Source organism: Dipteris shenzhenensis, chromosome 1, assembly GCF_047967505.1.
Source record: "Dipteris shenzhenensis isolate YYH24624 ecotype China chromosome 1, Dip_SZ_1.0, whole genome shotgun sequence".
NCBI classification, from domain to species: Eukaryota; Viridiplantae; Streptophyta; class Polypodiopsida; order Gleicheniales; family Dipteridaceae; genus Dipteris; species Dipteris shenzhenensis.
In genome coordinates this window covers 33797924-33813726 of record NC_141596.1, presented here as the reverse complement: position 1 = coordinate 33813726, position 15803 = coordinate 33797924, and the positions used below count along the sequence as shown (strand labels likewise).

General features: G+C 43.3%; 1 protein-coding gene across 6 annotated transcripts in view; it reads left to right on the top strand.

The window, feature by feature from the left end:
• Positions 1-905: 905 nt before the first annotated feature.
• Positions 906-15803, top strand: part of PSS1 (phosphatidyl serine synthase family protein) — a 72898-nt gene continuing 58000 nt past the window's right edge. For 2 of the 6 annotated variants that reach the window (XM_087381457.1, XM_087381495.1), the window contains exons 1-6: positions 906-1843; positions 2056-2121; positions 3717-3776; positions 3880-3970; positions 4142-4196; positions 12470-12549. In XM_087381457.1, the coding sequence (XP_087237583.1) occupies positions 1701-1843; positions 2056-2121; positions 3717-3776; positions 3880-3970; positions 4142-4196; positions 12470-12549 (495 nt within the window). In that variant the 5' untranslated portion in view covers positions 906-1700. The remainder of the gene's footprint in view (positions 1844-2055; positions 2122-3716; positions 3777-3879; positions 3971-4141; positions 4197-12469; positions 12550-15803) is intronic. The other 4 variants (XM_087381479.1, XM_087381471.1, XM_087381464.1 and 1 more) reach the window with 4 other exon arrangements.

Genomic DNA, 15803 nt, shown 5'->3' with positions numbered 1-15803 from the left:
ACATCTTGTAGTTTCTACTATGAAGGATTGATTTTTATATGTACACAATGTTTGATCATAGGGTCATAAGGTTCATCATATGATATTAAATATGATACTAAGTAATACATTTGGATGAGGTGACTTACTTATGGGTAATTTTTTCCAAAATTTAGTTTGTCATTAAGTTCTTGGGAAAAAAATTCACGTCCTTCACAAGGCAGTACCCACAAGCATTCGTGTTATCATACCATTAGTATTGGTGATATGTGGGCTATAAGCTTGAGCATAGATTGTTGTATACTATTTGGTTGCCTAGTCGTCTATTGCATCATTTTTTCCCTTTTTGGTTTTTATGATACCATTCACACTCGGTGCTCTTGTGAGAGTTTCTTAGATGTTGAGATTAAATTCCGCCAAATAGAATTGCTTTTACATGGCAAGATGGATGTTGCTAGCCGATTCCCATGAAAGTCTCCTTAGTTAAAGATTGGTGTGACTTTGGTAATTCTATTCCATCCCCATGGTGAAAGGGATAACATTGAAACCAAACTTAATGCCAAAAACAAAGGACTTCCATCTTGGTGACAAGTGGAATGCCACATGCCAACAATGGAGCAAATATTTAGAAGATAAGGAGGCAAGTGAGATAACTAGAATGCTCCAACATAGTTAAAGACTTGTCAAAAGCAGAACAATTACCGCTCAGGAGGTTAGGCATTCCCTTGCTTTTATTCACCTGTTGCTGCTGCTACCTGTGAGACCTATTGAAGGGACTCAAGGTAAAGATTGATTCGGGACGTTCAAGTGCGGGAGGTGTTGAGTGTGTGAAGAAAGAGATTGAAAGGGATTGAAGATAAAGGCTAGAATAATGCTCTTCTATAGAGATAATATTGTAAAAGATTATTCTTGTACCTAGAGAATGTTCTCCCATTAAGAACCAGGTTTATTCTCTGTTTTGGAAAGCCAAATAGGTGGCACACTAAGATACCAACACTACAAAATTGGAGAGAATTTCACATCTGTGAGCTGGAAGACGAGCAAGAATTTGATTGTTTGACAGTGGAAGATGGAAGATGAGCAAGAATTTGAGAAACTTGATTTACAGTGGAAGATGAGCAAGAATGTGAGAAATCTTGATTGACAAATCGCTCGTGGATTGAAAGACTCAAGAGAGAGAGACGATCGCTGAATCGATCAGAAGAGTGGGAGTCACGGGTTGAGTTGACAGATTTTGTTGGATTGCTGAATGAGAAGAGTAGTTTTGTCCGTTTTTAGAATTGATATGTTTGGTAGATTGCCGGAATAGTTAGGATTCTGGGGAGTGCAAGGACTCGCAATTGCAATCGCCCAAGTTCTGGAACGGACTTCACCGCACAATCAAGACGTGAAAAGGGCAGAGAATGGCAGCGTATCTCGGTGCGCAATCGAAAATGAAATATATCATCCGCTTTTTTTGAATTCTGTAGAATCGCGCAGTGCAGTGTGCACTTAGATTGTCGGCGACATAAAAAAAACATTTCGATTTCTTGTCGCGAAGATGATGCTACATGGCTGACAGACCACTCGACAAAAGATCATTAAATATATCAGGCGAAGCTGCAAGAAACAAGAAATGGATCCGAAGGTTCGAGGAATGTAGGCACATTTGGCTGGAATCTCAGCAAGAAGCAGCTTGAGATCGTTCCTTGTGCTCTTGCAGCAGTATCGTTTGGGAAGAGATGAATTCCACGATCATGCAGAATCCAGACGATGGTGTTCGGAGGGTCACCACCGTGGAGGAAAAAGACCTCGACCCTTGGACAGCGTGGGCTTACCGTCCGCGCACTCTCACCGTGCTGCTTATAGGAGCTTGCTTGCTTGTGTCAGTGCGCTCTCTTTGTGCCTCTTTCTCACACACAGCACACTCCACAACCACACACACACACACACACACACACACACACACACACACACTCATTTGCATACCTTTTGGGTGCGCAGGTGCATCAATAGAAATTCTCCCAAGTCATAAATTTTCCGTCAACAATTTGCATTCCTTAATCTTAAAGAATGTAGCATTTTCTTTGGATGTAGTTGGGCGAGCGGAGCTCTGCATCCCGATGCATCCTCAGAGTATGGCAGCGCCACAAACGTGTATAGGTAATAGTTTTACGTCTATGTGATTTGTTGACTTTCCTTTGCCACTGTTTTGGGTGCGTGAACACAACTTGTCTTGCTGTACGTTTAGTATAATTTTCCGCGCGGTGTATGGGAACCTGTAAGGCTTCCGTCCAGACTTAAGGCCCTAAGAGACACGTAACGTGGCTCTTTTGGAATTACAAAATTGTAATTGGCAAGATACCCTTATGCCTCATAAGTTGAATGGCTATTCATGTTAGGTGTCTTGTCCCTCTCTGCCACAAATTTACCTGTTACAGCTCAAGTGTTTTGACCGCAGTAATTTTTTCTTCTGACGTTTCTTTTTGGGGTTTCATACCGACCTATTCTCATGCTATTCTTCTCATGTGTTCTCATGTCATGCACTACATCTAGGCTTGGGGTAAGTACCCTTCGGCAGATCATGAAAGAAGACATCTGTATGCATCCACTCATCCTGGTGGCTTCCTTCCATTAGACTTGGGAGAGAACAACGGGGCATGGGCGGTGTGGAGGAATGCCGTTGTCTAAAGAGACATGAGGGGAAAAAGGGAGGCTACACTGAAAAGTTGCACATAAAAGTAGAGGCATGCACAAAAATAACCATGTGTGAGTAGAAATCGGGTCCTTAAGGATGATCTTAGGGAAACACAAAACGTAATAAAGAGGTGATTAGAGAGGCCTCACTTTTCATTTCAGATTAACGTTTGCTTCATGTATATTTTCTAAAAGGTGATACATCAATAGCTTATGATGTTTGTACCTGGCATGGCTTATTGAAATTTTTTGTAGAAAGAGGCAATGCATATGGGGGAAAACTCTTTAAAGATCTTTTAGCTTGGTAGTGCAGAGTGAAGACGCTTTGATTGCGTTATTGACTGAAAAGTAACGTTGTTATCTTAAACTGTTCATAGATATGGAGTATTGGCGTCTAGTGGCTTACAACAGCTGTAGACTTACAACACCAAAGACTTTAAAAGATGTTTGGCGGCTGCCTCGTGTGTGGATGTCCAGCCATGTGCAAGGGATCCACCATAACGACAGGACCTCCATTTCTTCTAAAAGAACACCTATGGAATGTTGAGGAGCCATTATATTCAATGGCCCTAGGGACCACCGACATCATCATGTCAGCCCGTGGATGTACTCCACTTGCCACTGCCTTTGCACCCTATGTGAAGCTCCAATTGTTGCGACCATAAGTTTGGGCATCATCTTATATTTTGTCAGCTCCACTTTGCGATGACGCTGAACTCTCGTTAAACTGCTCATTGTCGGTGTTCAGAATCTTCTGAAACTGTTTCAACTTATCCCTGTTTTATTCATCTGGCACAGCTTCATGCTCTTGAACTGATTGCCTTTGTTATATTTTGTCAGCTCCACTATGGGATAACTCTGGTTAAAATGCTCATTGTCCGTATTCAGTTGACAGTGTTCTTAATCTTCTATTTAAACTGTTAAAACGCATCCCTGGTTTGTTCAAACTTCATCTGGCAGAGCTTCATGCTCTTGAACTGATTGCCTTTATTGTTGAGTATGGTAATTGATTGTGGCATAGAGGGGTAACTAACCTAATTGATTGTTATCTGCAATGACAGAGGCATTTGGGCAATGATTGCTGTTTTTCTAGGCTATTGTTTGCTGCAAGCTCCTCCAACGTAAGCTTCTTTTCCTATATGTATTATTTTTGAAGTTCAAGCAATGTAAGCAGTATCATTTGTCCTGCTGAGTGTTGACTCTAAAAAATGCACCATTTTACAGGATTCTTATACGACCTCATCCATCTGTTTGGCGCTTGGTCCATGGAATTGCAGTGGTCTATTTTGTGTTCCTTTCTTTTCTTCTTTTTCAGGTATTTTATAACTCGATGTACTGGTGTTTTAATATCCAGTTTTTCTTTTACTCATAATGTAGAGTCTTAACTATCAGGATTCAGAGCAAATTGTGGCTTCTTTTTTTGGCGTTTGGAGGGCTTCTTTTTAGTTAATATGGGATTGAGATCAAGTTTTGGTTGTGATCCAAGGCCCGGGATGATGCTCGTCGGTTCATGAAGTATCTTCATCCAGATTTGGGTATTGGTATGTACAAATTTGTATGAGGAGTGATTTTCAATGCATCATGTACTTATGTTTTCTGAACTAAGGTATCATTGCCATATATCAACTCTCTTAGCTGATTTGATAGGTGCTGGTTTGAATTTGAGATGATTTTCATTTTACAATTTTTTTTTGACTCCAAATCTCGATTTTGGTATTCCATTCTAGCCTTTTGAGGGTGAGAGTATGTACTCTTAGTTCTCCTCCCATAAGACACACACAAGATGCAAAATAGGAATCTCTATGAGCATCCAACTTAAGTTATGGAAATCCTTGATCTGAATTCAAATTCCACTAGGTATAACCTTCTGGAATGAATGGTTTACTGTCAGCTCCCTACACATCATGCACATTGGCACATGCAAGGCACAGACGAGAGAGAGAGAGAGAGAGAGAGAGAGAGAGAGAGAGAGAGAGAGAGATGTATTGACGTCTTTAGAAGGCCTCGTGGGCCTATGAGACAAAGTATATTATCAGAGTGACTTATGCTCATACAAGCCGCTATGGGCTGAGGCGAAGGGCTTGCTAAGGCCCTTTACAGACATACAAAACGCAAGCTCAAAGTCTGAAAACTAGGGACTAATAGCTAGACTCAATCTTATGGTCAGAATCAGAAGATATAGCCCGGTGCCATGGTGGCTCTTCTGTGAGCTGCGAAAATATCTCATATCCGTGTCTATCTGGTCCATGGTTGTTAAGACACTCGTGTCTTATGATAAGACACTTAAGACACTTAAGACACTTGTCTTACCTTAAGACACCTTTAGACACTCTTGTGTTTATTTATTTTTTTATGTGGGTGGGGAGTAACAACACACATTGAGTTTGACTTGGCGATGCTATCATTGATGGTGACTTTGGATCTAGTAGTGGCAGTGACCTCATAGATTCAGATTAGGATGAATCTTCAGAGATTTGAGTCGTGAGAGTCGAAAGCTTCCTTTCAATTATATGTATCGAGATGCAGTTTTCATTCATGTCACATGTGACAAGATTCAATTGTCAGTTTAAACCTTTAAGTACTCAAAACTTGCGAGCTCTTTAGTCGTGAGTCTTAACTTTAACTTTTAAGTCTTGAGTGACGAGTCTTGACTCTTAACTACATTGTACAAGTGCATTGTTTCTTCTTGCATTATTTAAGCGTAGCTTATTGTACTTCTAGAATCTAGCAGCTAGCTATGCTAGCAAGTTGTACATTTGTATACTTATACATATATTAATTAAATATTTATTATTTTAACCACAATGGCGTGTCTTATCTTTAAGACACTTTAGACACTCGTGTCTGAAGTGTGTCTAACGTGTCATGTCTTAACGTGTCTTACAACCATGATCTGGTCGTCTCATGCAGTGGCAGAGGGTGTGGTCTCCGTGATCTCTGTATTTGGTGGGCCATATCGATAGGATGGGCTGGACCTCCATCATGCATGCTTTGGGCCGTTGCTGGATTGAGTGTGGCTCCTGCATCTTTGGCTGCATCCTGTCTCGTTGTTGTCTGGTCTCATAGATCCATCTGTCCTCATGTCATCGATCTCCTCCTCCTCTACTCTAACATGCCTAGGAGCAGACTCAAAATGTGTAGAAATCTGTGACGTGTCGCTGGGCTTGATCTACCCCTGTCTCTTGGGGCACTACGTCTCCTACTCTATGATCTGGCGTAGAAGGATCTCGTCTCATCTCCATCAAATAGAGGCCAATGTAGACCTGATCCTTGGAGAGAGGTCCAAAGCCATGTCCCTCCTGGAAGAGGCAGTGATTACGTTTGCGGATCTCATAGTAAACCGGACAGTGACATAGGAAATGCTCCTCCATCTCTATCTCCCCCAGAGTGCATAATCTACAGATCCACTGCTCCCTGGGTGTACTCCTGGCTCTCCTTGTCTTAATCCTAAGCTGATGAGATGAGACCCACATCTGTCCAATGGCAATCCTGAGGGCACATGAAACTCGCCTATTCTCCATATACTGTGGTCTAATGATCACTCCATCCTCCCATACTATTAAGAAATGGTCGCGGTAGAACCGGGTCTTGGTGGGAACTCCCGATCCCCTCCCCAAGTCTGTGATGTATAAAACTGGAGTAGGTCCATTGTATAATACGGTTGATCTCTGTGGGACCAAGGGATCGGGGGCATCCAAGCTGTACTCAAAGGGGAGGAGACGATCCATTTGAATGCCTGTCTGTCAAACCATTTGGAAATGCATGCATACCAAGCCATGCAAGCCCCACTCTCAGCTAGTCGTATAGATGACTCTAGTGCCACCCTCGGTAGTCTCCCTCTGGGTAAGGCCCATACCTCGTGAAGATAAGTAACCGTCTGGAAGATTGCATCTATTCGAGCGGTGCCATGGCAAACTCTGCCTGTATGATATGGTGGCTTGCTCCGAATCATCTTGGATCCCATAGTCACCTGCAACCTCTCGAAGCATTGCACTCATCCATTGTCAGGTCACACCCCCAGAAGGGTGCTTTGTACATGGCTGTCAGCCTCACCAACGTGTCAAGTAGCTATCCCTTTGTCTGGAGGTCTTGGAAATGTTCCTGAAAGCACTGACGCTCTAGTCGAGCTAGAGCTCCCTGCCCTCGTGTAAGACGTATCCTGGTTGCATAGGTCATCATGAAGACTAGCCCCACAAAGACTACCCCTAAGTAGGTGTAGGACTATACGATATCCACTGAATCCCCTTGGTAGGTGAAGCTAGGTCGATGAATTGCTGGCCGTGAGGTGTTAAAAATCATAACCTTGGTCTTGCCAAGGTTAACTGTCAAAGCTCTCCTCTCTGGAAACACCTCTAGGGCATCGAGGTCTCTGTAAGCGTGCTGCTGAGGAGGATAGAAGGACTATATCATCTGCATACAAAAGTATTTGTATCATCAAATCGGCCAGCTATGATCCCTCACCTCCTAGGCGGTTGATGAATGTCGTGATCTCATCAATATATAGCCCAAATAGTGTCAAGCGAGAGGGGGCATCTCTGCTTCACCCCTATCGTGCTCTCAATAGTACCGACCCGTGAATCTTGGCCAGTGTGTGACCACAATCATGAGAGTGCAGTAGTTTCTAGTATATGGGATCTCCTACTTTGTGTATCGGCGCAATGGTGATGGTACTCCATCCAGGGGGAAAGCCATGACACACAGCATGATTGAACACCCGTGCTTTAGATTGGGGCCAAGACCCCGTGTCCATGTGCGAAGTGCTCAGTCCGTAGTCCCTCGTGATCCTGAGCTTTCCGGTTGTGGAGCTGGCGTAATGCATCCCTCACATTTTGTAGAGTGAACAACATGCAGGTGGTGGGCCAAGAGAGAGCGGACATATTGGGTAATGCCTGAGCCGGAGGCCGTAGAGGGATGTCACATAGGTGTATTACACTGGATCTGTGACGGGTATAGGTGGCTTCCCCTTAGATAAGAGTCCCAATGCAAAAATGAAATCACCTCCACGAAAATATTGGATCACCTCGTCCATCCTATGTGAGAGGAACGCCCGTCTCTTATGTTGTGTCAGACATCATGAAATCCACTGTGCCTCAAGTCTCATCAAGTGTCCCAAAGCGTACTCTTATCTCCTCGCACTCCTCGTCAAATGAGGGGTTTTGTGGCATCTTCCCAGTTGAGGGACGAATTGTAGATCTGGTCATTGGAAATGATCTGGTGGAGGCATCGTGGATCACTGATATAGTGTGTCTAAGGGGGGGGGGGGGGAGGGGGAGAGAGAGAGAGAGAGAGAGAGAGAGAGAGAGAGCGAGAGAGTGGCGGCATCATGGATCACTGATAGTGTGTCTGAGAGAGAGAGAGAGAGAGAGAGAGAGAGAGAGAGAGAGAGAGAGAGAGAGAGAGGTGTCTATTAATGTCTACAAGAGACCAATTAGTTTATTGGACAGCAAAAAAACGATCTAGTGCATCTGCTTTAGGGAGGGCACATGGCAGCTCCCAGGGAGTGCAAAAGCAACCCCAATTATTTAGAGTACCTACATAATAGTCTGAAAGAGTCATACAGCAGTTTAAGACTGAGAGTCTTTTGGTTTGGATTTAAACTCCTTGATTAATGCTATGCCTTCATGGTAAACTGCCCATTTTCCATCCTTCCTAGCAGCCTTGACTTTAGCTAATTCCATTGCCTTATTCTTCAATTAAGCTCGTGTAGTTCCTCAGCTATCCATATCTTGGTCCCTTTTAACTTGTAAGATTGTCAAAGAAGCTTGATCCGTAAATCTTGCGACTTAAGTGTAAGGATAGCATGTCCTCTAGAGTGCCAGATATTAGTCGCTCTGTCATCATCATCCTCATCACCAGCCTTCCATTCAATATTAGGCATGGCTGCTTTGACATGTGCTAAAGTCTCACTGAAAGAGTCATCATCTTTGAACCATCCTTCAGGGATGCCCCCCCACTCTAATCTTCAATGCATTATCGTGTTTGGCTTCGTGTTCTTTGATCTCTTCTTGGATATCAATCTTGTTTGCCTTTGTGTCGAACTCCTCAGTCACTTCTTTCTTGATTGATTGTACTTCAGTATGAACCATATCTTTGACTGTAGAGACTAGTTGAGGAGTAGGAGGACATGAGTTCACAACCTCAGCAATTACTGCCTGCTTGCCAGGTCCCTCTAAAACTTGAAGTCGGTCTTTTTCTTATGCCAGCTCAAGCCTTAACTCTCTGACTGATTGCTGCAAATAATAAATCTGTTCATGTTGCCCAATGATGGTGGACCCTTCTTGTTGGTAATTGCGTGCATACGGAGAGGGTGTCATGGCTGCAACTGTAGAGTACCGAGTCCTGAGAGTTAAGGTTGATGGAGTTGAGGGGGATTTGAAGGAGATGGTATATATATACCTTTGTAAGTCTAGAATAAGTCCAATCATACAAATTTAGATTTTTTGTTGTTAGGCCATTCCATATTGGCTATTTCTGTAGAACCCCCTAGCTGAACCTAACCCCCGGGTTGGGCTGGGGGTTTAGCCCAACTCGGGGTTAGAGACCCTAGGAGCTTGCGAGGAGCGAAGGAGCTGCTGTTGGCGGCGCTGCTGGGTGGCTACTAGCGGCGCAGCTAGCTAGTTAGAGATACGAAATGATATGATTGTAAGCTTCTTAAAAGAAATCATGGAACTATTGTTCCAATAGATTCTTCAGGTTACAACTATTGTTGCCATGGTTCTCTCTTATGCGTGCGTATGCTCGACATTTTAGGAGTACTTCTACCTCCCTTGTAGGGCAGATTTTTGCATATCCCCTCCTCCCTTGGGATCTTGGGTCATATCCATCTACCCTTCTCCACTTCTAGATCATGTGAGCTGGTCCCTATTTTGCGTCTTAAATTCCTTTTGAATATTGAGATGTCCTCCCCAAGATATTTCTGCATCGCATAGCTGTCCATCAGGTTGATTTCCCGTTTGTAGAACTGCATTTTTGTACCTGGATTGTGCCATATTTTCTGTATCATTTTCAGCGTCACTAAGTCCCTGATTTCACATGATTCTTTAAGTATGTCAGCCGCCTTTATCCCCCATAGTTTCTTCCACTTCTCCCCATCTTTGTACCAGCCTGTGGTCTTAGTGGCTTCCATTGCTTTATGTGGTATCTTGTGTGCATCCATCTTCTTTACCTTGTTGAGGTATCCCAGATGATGGCATAGTGCTTCACCTTCCAGTGGTAACCTACCTGTTTCAGCTAACAAGATGGGATACAGTGTTTGCCGAATGGCGGCCAGTTTCTTGATGTTGATGATGACAGACGGGTTTGAGGCGCTGAAACAACAGAGATTTAGGCTGCCTGACGGACGGCGAACTGGAAATTTTAGCTTTTGCGGGCTAACGATTGTGGTGACGGCAGATTCAAGCTTCCCTACTTTCGTTTCGTGGCAGCCCGCCGTTGCGGCGATTTGGCTAGGGTTTGTTGCTTCCGTCAATTCGGCACATTTCAGGCTTGGCTGATTGCTTGCAGCTGGGGTTCCTTGGACAGGCTAGGCTGATTGCTTGCGGCTAGAGTTTCCTTGGAGAGCTGCTCCATGGCAAGGCTAACACCCCTGGCTGAGCCATGGAGCTCGGACAAAGGGTACAAGTTGTACCACCTTGATTTCTGCAAAATATTGTCAAAAGTACATCATGAGAGAAACCCTAGTGGGGAAACTAGAGGTGTCTAGCACACCCCTAAAGATCTAATGAAAACTGAACTGAAACTGCAACTGAAAACAGAAATACAGTTGTGTGTGTGGGGGCCTATAAAACATGATTGATCTATGCTCTGTGTGGGTTAAACACCCCTGCAGGTTAGCCACATTTAACCTAGGGTTCTACGCAATCCTCTATCTACCATGAGTTACTTGCATGGTGAAACACCGTTGTAGATTGCAATCCTCTATCCACCATGAGCTATTTGCTTATACGATCAGAGGTTAGAACACAAAGATAGGGAGAGACATGGTGTAGGCTAACACCCCACCACTCAACTGTAGATGCTCGTAAGGATCACCCCAAGCTAGAGGTCAGGCAAACCCCCGACCTGTGATCTCCCATCTCCCAAGTAAGACTATGTGTCCCATACGATGCTCCCCCATCTGTGCACAGATTCCATCCTAGTTTTTTTTTTCAAACAAAGGAACCTTCTATTAATGCTTGAAAAATTTCATACAAAACAGCAGCTCCGAAGGTGCTGAGTATGGGGAAAAACCAGGAAAAGGCTGAAATAGAAACTGGCCTGTTCCAGAGAAACCCAGCTCACTGCCTAGGGAATCTTTGGTACTTGGGCTAACAGCCAAGTGGGGGGACTATACAACCAGAAAATCCCTCGCAGAGTGCAGATGTAGAAGACTCCTGCAAGCCAAGCCTTGCAGAAACGAGCTCGCTGCTCAATAGTCGCTCTAGAGCCTGGAGTCCCACGCTCCCAGGTGGAGTGTAGAGTATAGATGATATCCTGCCAGATGGCGACCATGGTAGCTGAGGGGCTCCATCCTAGTTGGGTATTCTTACTCCCAAGAATGCCCCAAATGAGTTGAGGCTCACACTTTATAGGCATAGGGTGTCTTAGGTGTCTCAATCCTAAGACCATCCTAACTGTACCAAAGGCCTAGTTGTAGGTTACATGACCATAGGTTAACTTGACCTCCATACACTAGCCATGTTATGTCTAGAGCTGGACATAACATCTCCCAGAGAAGGACTGAGGCATATTTCATAAACTCTGGGAGTTGGAATCAATACTATCCCAAGTACTATTCAGCTTTGGAACAACCCTGCTCCTTATAATACAGAAGACATTCGGACTCATGGGGCACATAAGTGGTTAGATCCTTGAGTTCTACAAGTTCATGCTCAGAGACTACATTTTCTGCAGCACCTTGTTGACATGAAAGACTGGGTGTACTCCGACAATATCAGATAAATGCTACTTGGAAGCCCCCATTTTGCATCATGCCCATGGGCTGCAGTGAGCAAGCCATGTAGAAGGAGAAGAGTGGGGAAGGCTGAGGGGAGCAAGGAAGTGCAGGTTTTTTAAATAAAAAAGAAGCATCCTTGAGGGGGGGAGGGGGACACAGCTGTGGCTATGGCAGGGTCCTGCAGTTAGCAAAAGGTGAAGGGAGCTGGACATGCTATGGGCAGAGCAGCAGCCAAGCAAAAGGGTGTGTGCGGAGGAGGGAGGACGCAGGGGGGCTGGCAATGGGGGCACTGAGGAGAGCTTAGAGCTTCCGATATTGGTTGTGACCTCAAGGAGGAGAGGTTGAAGGGAGAAGAGGAAGAGTAATAGGAAGGGGGAAATAGGGCTGGTGAGGAGAGGCAGGGGGCAGGCAGGATGGGCAGGGAAGAGGCAGTGAGGGGAAGCGCTGTGGAGAGTTGAGAGCTCACTTATTCTTGGAGATGGTACCAATGTTTAGGAAGTTACAATAATCACTTAATGAGGAATCCTCCACATGCACATGCCCTAGAATGCGTCACCTACGAGACAGGCATCATGATCATTTTATGTCTGTATGAGAGCTTTGTGTAGTTCGTGGTGGTGTAGATGTCTATGAAATAGAAAAATGCACATAAATTAAAGAGCCATTTGTACATGAAAATTGAGACTTCAGTAATTATGTTATACACGACACTTATTGAATTATGAAAATTTGTACATGACAATTGAGACTTCAGTATGACTACTTTGAAAAATATTGAATTATGTAACAAACCGCACATATTAAATGTTCATTGTATCTGATTGTAAGCATTATCAATTGTGCATATTCACGGCTGAGAATGTTGAATATCGTTTGCAGAGCTTCCAGAGAAGTCTTATGGTTCTGATTGTCGCGTATACACCCCGGAGAACCCAAAGTGCAAGTTCATCAATATTTATGTATGGAAGTCTCCTGACGATTCTCGGCATTGCTTTTACAATTATTGCTCTTCAATTCATACCTTTTTCTCTGCGTTCTTTTGATGGTTGTGCATATGTGAATGTTTATAAATTTCCCATGAGTACTATTTATGGCGTAGGGATCCAATGACTGAATTGACATGATGGCTGTGTTGTTTGTGACATGTTCGAAATTTAACCAAAAGTGCCCGTGCCATAATTTATTTCTATTATAAAAAATGTATCAAATTTTTATATGAGGTGTGTAAACATATATAATTGGCATAGAAGTCCAAATTTTAGCTTTCTATGTAATTTTTTGAGTCAAAGAAGGAGGCATATAAAACATTGATCCCTTTTCACCCTAGGATGTCGGAATGTATACTAGGGACTAGGGTCGCATCTATTGACCTACATTTTGTTGGAACTCCATGTTGTTGAAGGGCTTAATAGAAGCCATTATTAAGAAATCATACCTTGGTGGTTTCCTTATGTGGACCACATTTAGGGGAGGCTACACATTTAAGGAATTTCCTCATGAAAAAGCTAGAATTTGGCTGGCATAACTCTACTAAGACATGAGCTTAAGGTGGCATATTCAATGGCTTTCTCAATCTACTAATCGGACATGCTGATATTATATAAGAGGCATAGGTTGTCAATCAAAGTCATACTATTGGGTAAATGCAATATTACTCGATTCGTGAAAAATGTAAATGTTGGCCATGCCTTGCAGAAACGCTCCTACTTTAGGCAATTGAGCACCTTGGTCGTACTGCTTCTTGCGGCAATCTCTTTCATAGTGTCCAAACTTATGACAGTTGTTGCACTGAATAAAATCTTTCTCGATTGGAATGATTTTCTCTTTATTGATTTTGATGTTGCTAAGGATTATGTTGACTTTGTTGATGACTGTGTTGCTGATGATGACCACTTCGCTGGAATGATCTGCCTCTGCCTCTGCCTCTGCTTCTATCTGAAGCTGTGAATGCTTGATCATTAGAATGACCTTTGCATGCATGAATGGATTGCTTCTTGAGTTCTTCACAAAGTAAGACTGACTGAACTTCTTCAAGTTTTGAAATTTGCCATTGGATGGCAATACTCTGGACTAGATTCTCGTATCCCTCTCCTAGTCCATTTAGGATGACTTGAACCATTTTTGCTGGATTCATGGTCTCTCATGCTGTTGCGAGTTGATTGTTGTAGTCTTTGATCCGTTGTACATAAGCATCACCGGTTTCGCTATTGTCGCGGAAACTCTGGTTGATTTGGTTTCTCGGTGTGGGAATCGTGGAAGTGTTCTTGGACTCATAGAGGGCTACGAACATATCCCATGCTTCTTTTGATGTCTTGACAGTGTTGAGCCGTCCTAGCATGACATCTTGCACATTCTGCTTGATCAGATGATATGCATACTTATCTATCTTATCCCATTCTATCTGTCAAAATCACTGTCTGAATCAACTGCAAAACACTGACTGTGGCAAGTGAAATCTGAATTGTCGGTGAAGGTAGAACTTTAATATATATAATCCGATCTGAATTACAAGGCTTGTGGCAAATGATGCCAGGAATAGCCAAGAGGCTTTACAAGGCTGAAATGATGTGCACAATGCCGTGAAATAGCCAAATAGGCTTTACAATGATGGCATGTGCGTGTGGAATCAAATCATGTGCTATCTGTCCACTGATCAATGCCTCTGAGAACACTCTGAAGTCTGGTCACTGAACTGATGAATGCCATGTTTTAGGTAATGTGATGATGATGTGAAACCGTATGTGAGCGTAGGAACTGACTCCGAGTAGAAACTAGTCTGGAAATTTGGGCATGGCTTAGATTGGCAACTTGGGGAAATTCAAAGCATCCCCTCTATGGCGATCTAGTCTACTCTGATCTAGATCTATACCAACCGTCGATCGATGAAAGAATAGCAAATAATTTCTTTTCTTTGGTTCTTTTTATGTGTTGGGTCAGATGCATCGATGTAGAGGCTGATGTGCGTGTAGGAAGTGGATTTGTCGGCAAGGCTTAAAAGTGAGTGATACGTGCGTCAAAATGTGTGTGTGATGTGACGAGCGCGTAGAGCACAAAAAACCGATCATTTCGCCTTTTTGTAGCACCCTTAAATTCCTCTTGGATCAAGAGATACGGCTTGATCTAGGTGGAGGGGTAAAAAAAGAGTAAAAATGTGATGTGATGATGTGGCACTATGAGTCACATGCAGTGATGATGTGGCACTGTGCTTAGCAAGAGGTATGCAGGCACAGCTAGAGAGCACATCACTAATGACTAACTGTACACTAGATTTAGTTGAAAATGTAGAATATATACAAACCCATTTAGGGTTAGGGCATCTAACCCTTTCCTTTATAGCACTCTATTGGGTTAGTGTTATGCACATATGATCACATGATGGTGCTATGCACATATGATCACAGGATGTTGAGCGTGATCTCTCAACATGGCAACCTCTCACATTTCATGAGTTGATAGGGCTTTTGTTGCAGGAAGAGCAGACATGGAAAAATATGGCCACACGTGCAAGTGAACATGCCATGTTTTCCAAGTTCAAGCCAAGGGTAAAAGGGAAGCAGCATACAAATCAGCCTGCAAATGAGTCTAAGGCTGATTCTGGACAGCCTTCACAAAAGGCTAAGAGTAATGCAGAGAAGCCCAAGAAAATGGGGAGATGTCATTACTGCAACAAGCTAGGTCATTACATTGATGAATGTAGGAAAAGGCTTGCCAAGGAGAAGAAGAAAGATTCCAGTATGGTTGTCTCGGATACATTAGCCTCTCATGCACATGAAGGTGATGCTATAACCAATTTGGTGGAAGAGGAATATGCCTTTTTGATTTGCAGTCATGATAGTAGTGTGGCTGTCCCTGATGTTACAGCCACCTTTGAGGAGGATGATTATGGTTTTTTGACTTGCAGTTATGACCCATCTAAGGATGCATGCACTTTCTATGTCAATGAGACATTGAATAATTGGTATTTTGATAGTGGCACCACCTAACATATCACTCCTAGGAAGTGTTTGTTTGATTCTCTGCATCCACCACTTGCTAGAAAAAGGGTGTCTTGTGCAAATGATTCTTCTTATTCAGTTCGTGGTATTGGTGAGATTGTGCTTACAGCCACAGATGGCACAAATTTCAGAATTCATGATGTGCTTTATATGCGTGGAATCAAGACAAATTTGCTTTCAGTGTCCTCTCTCAATAAAGGTTGTCTTTGAGGATGACA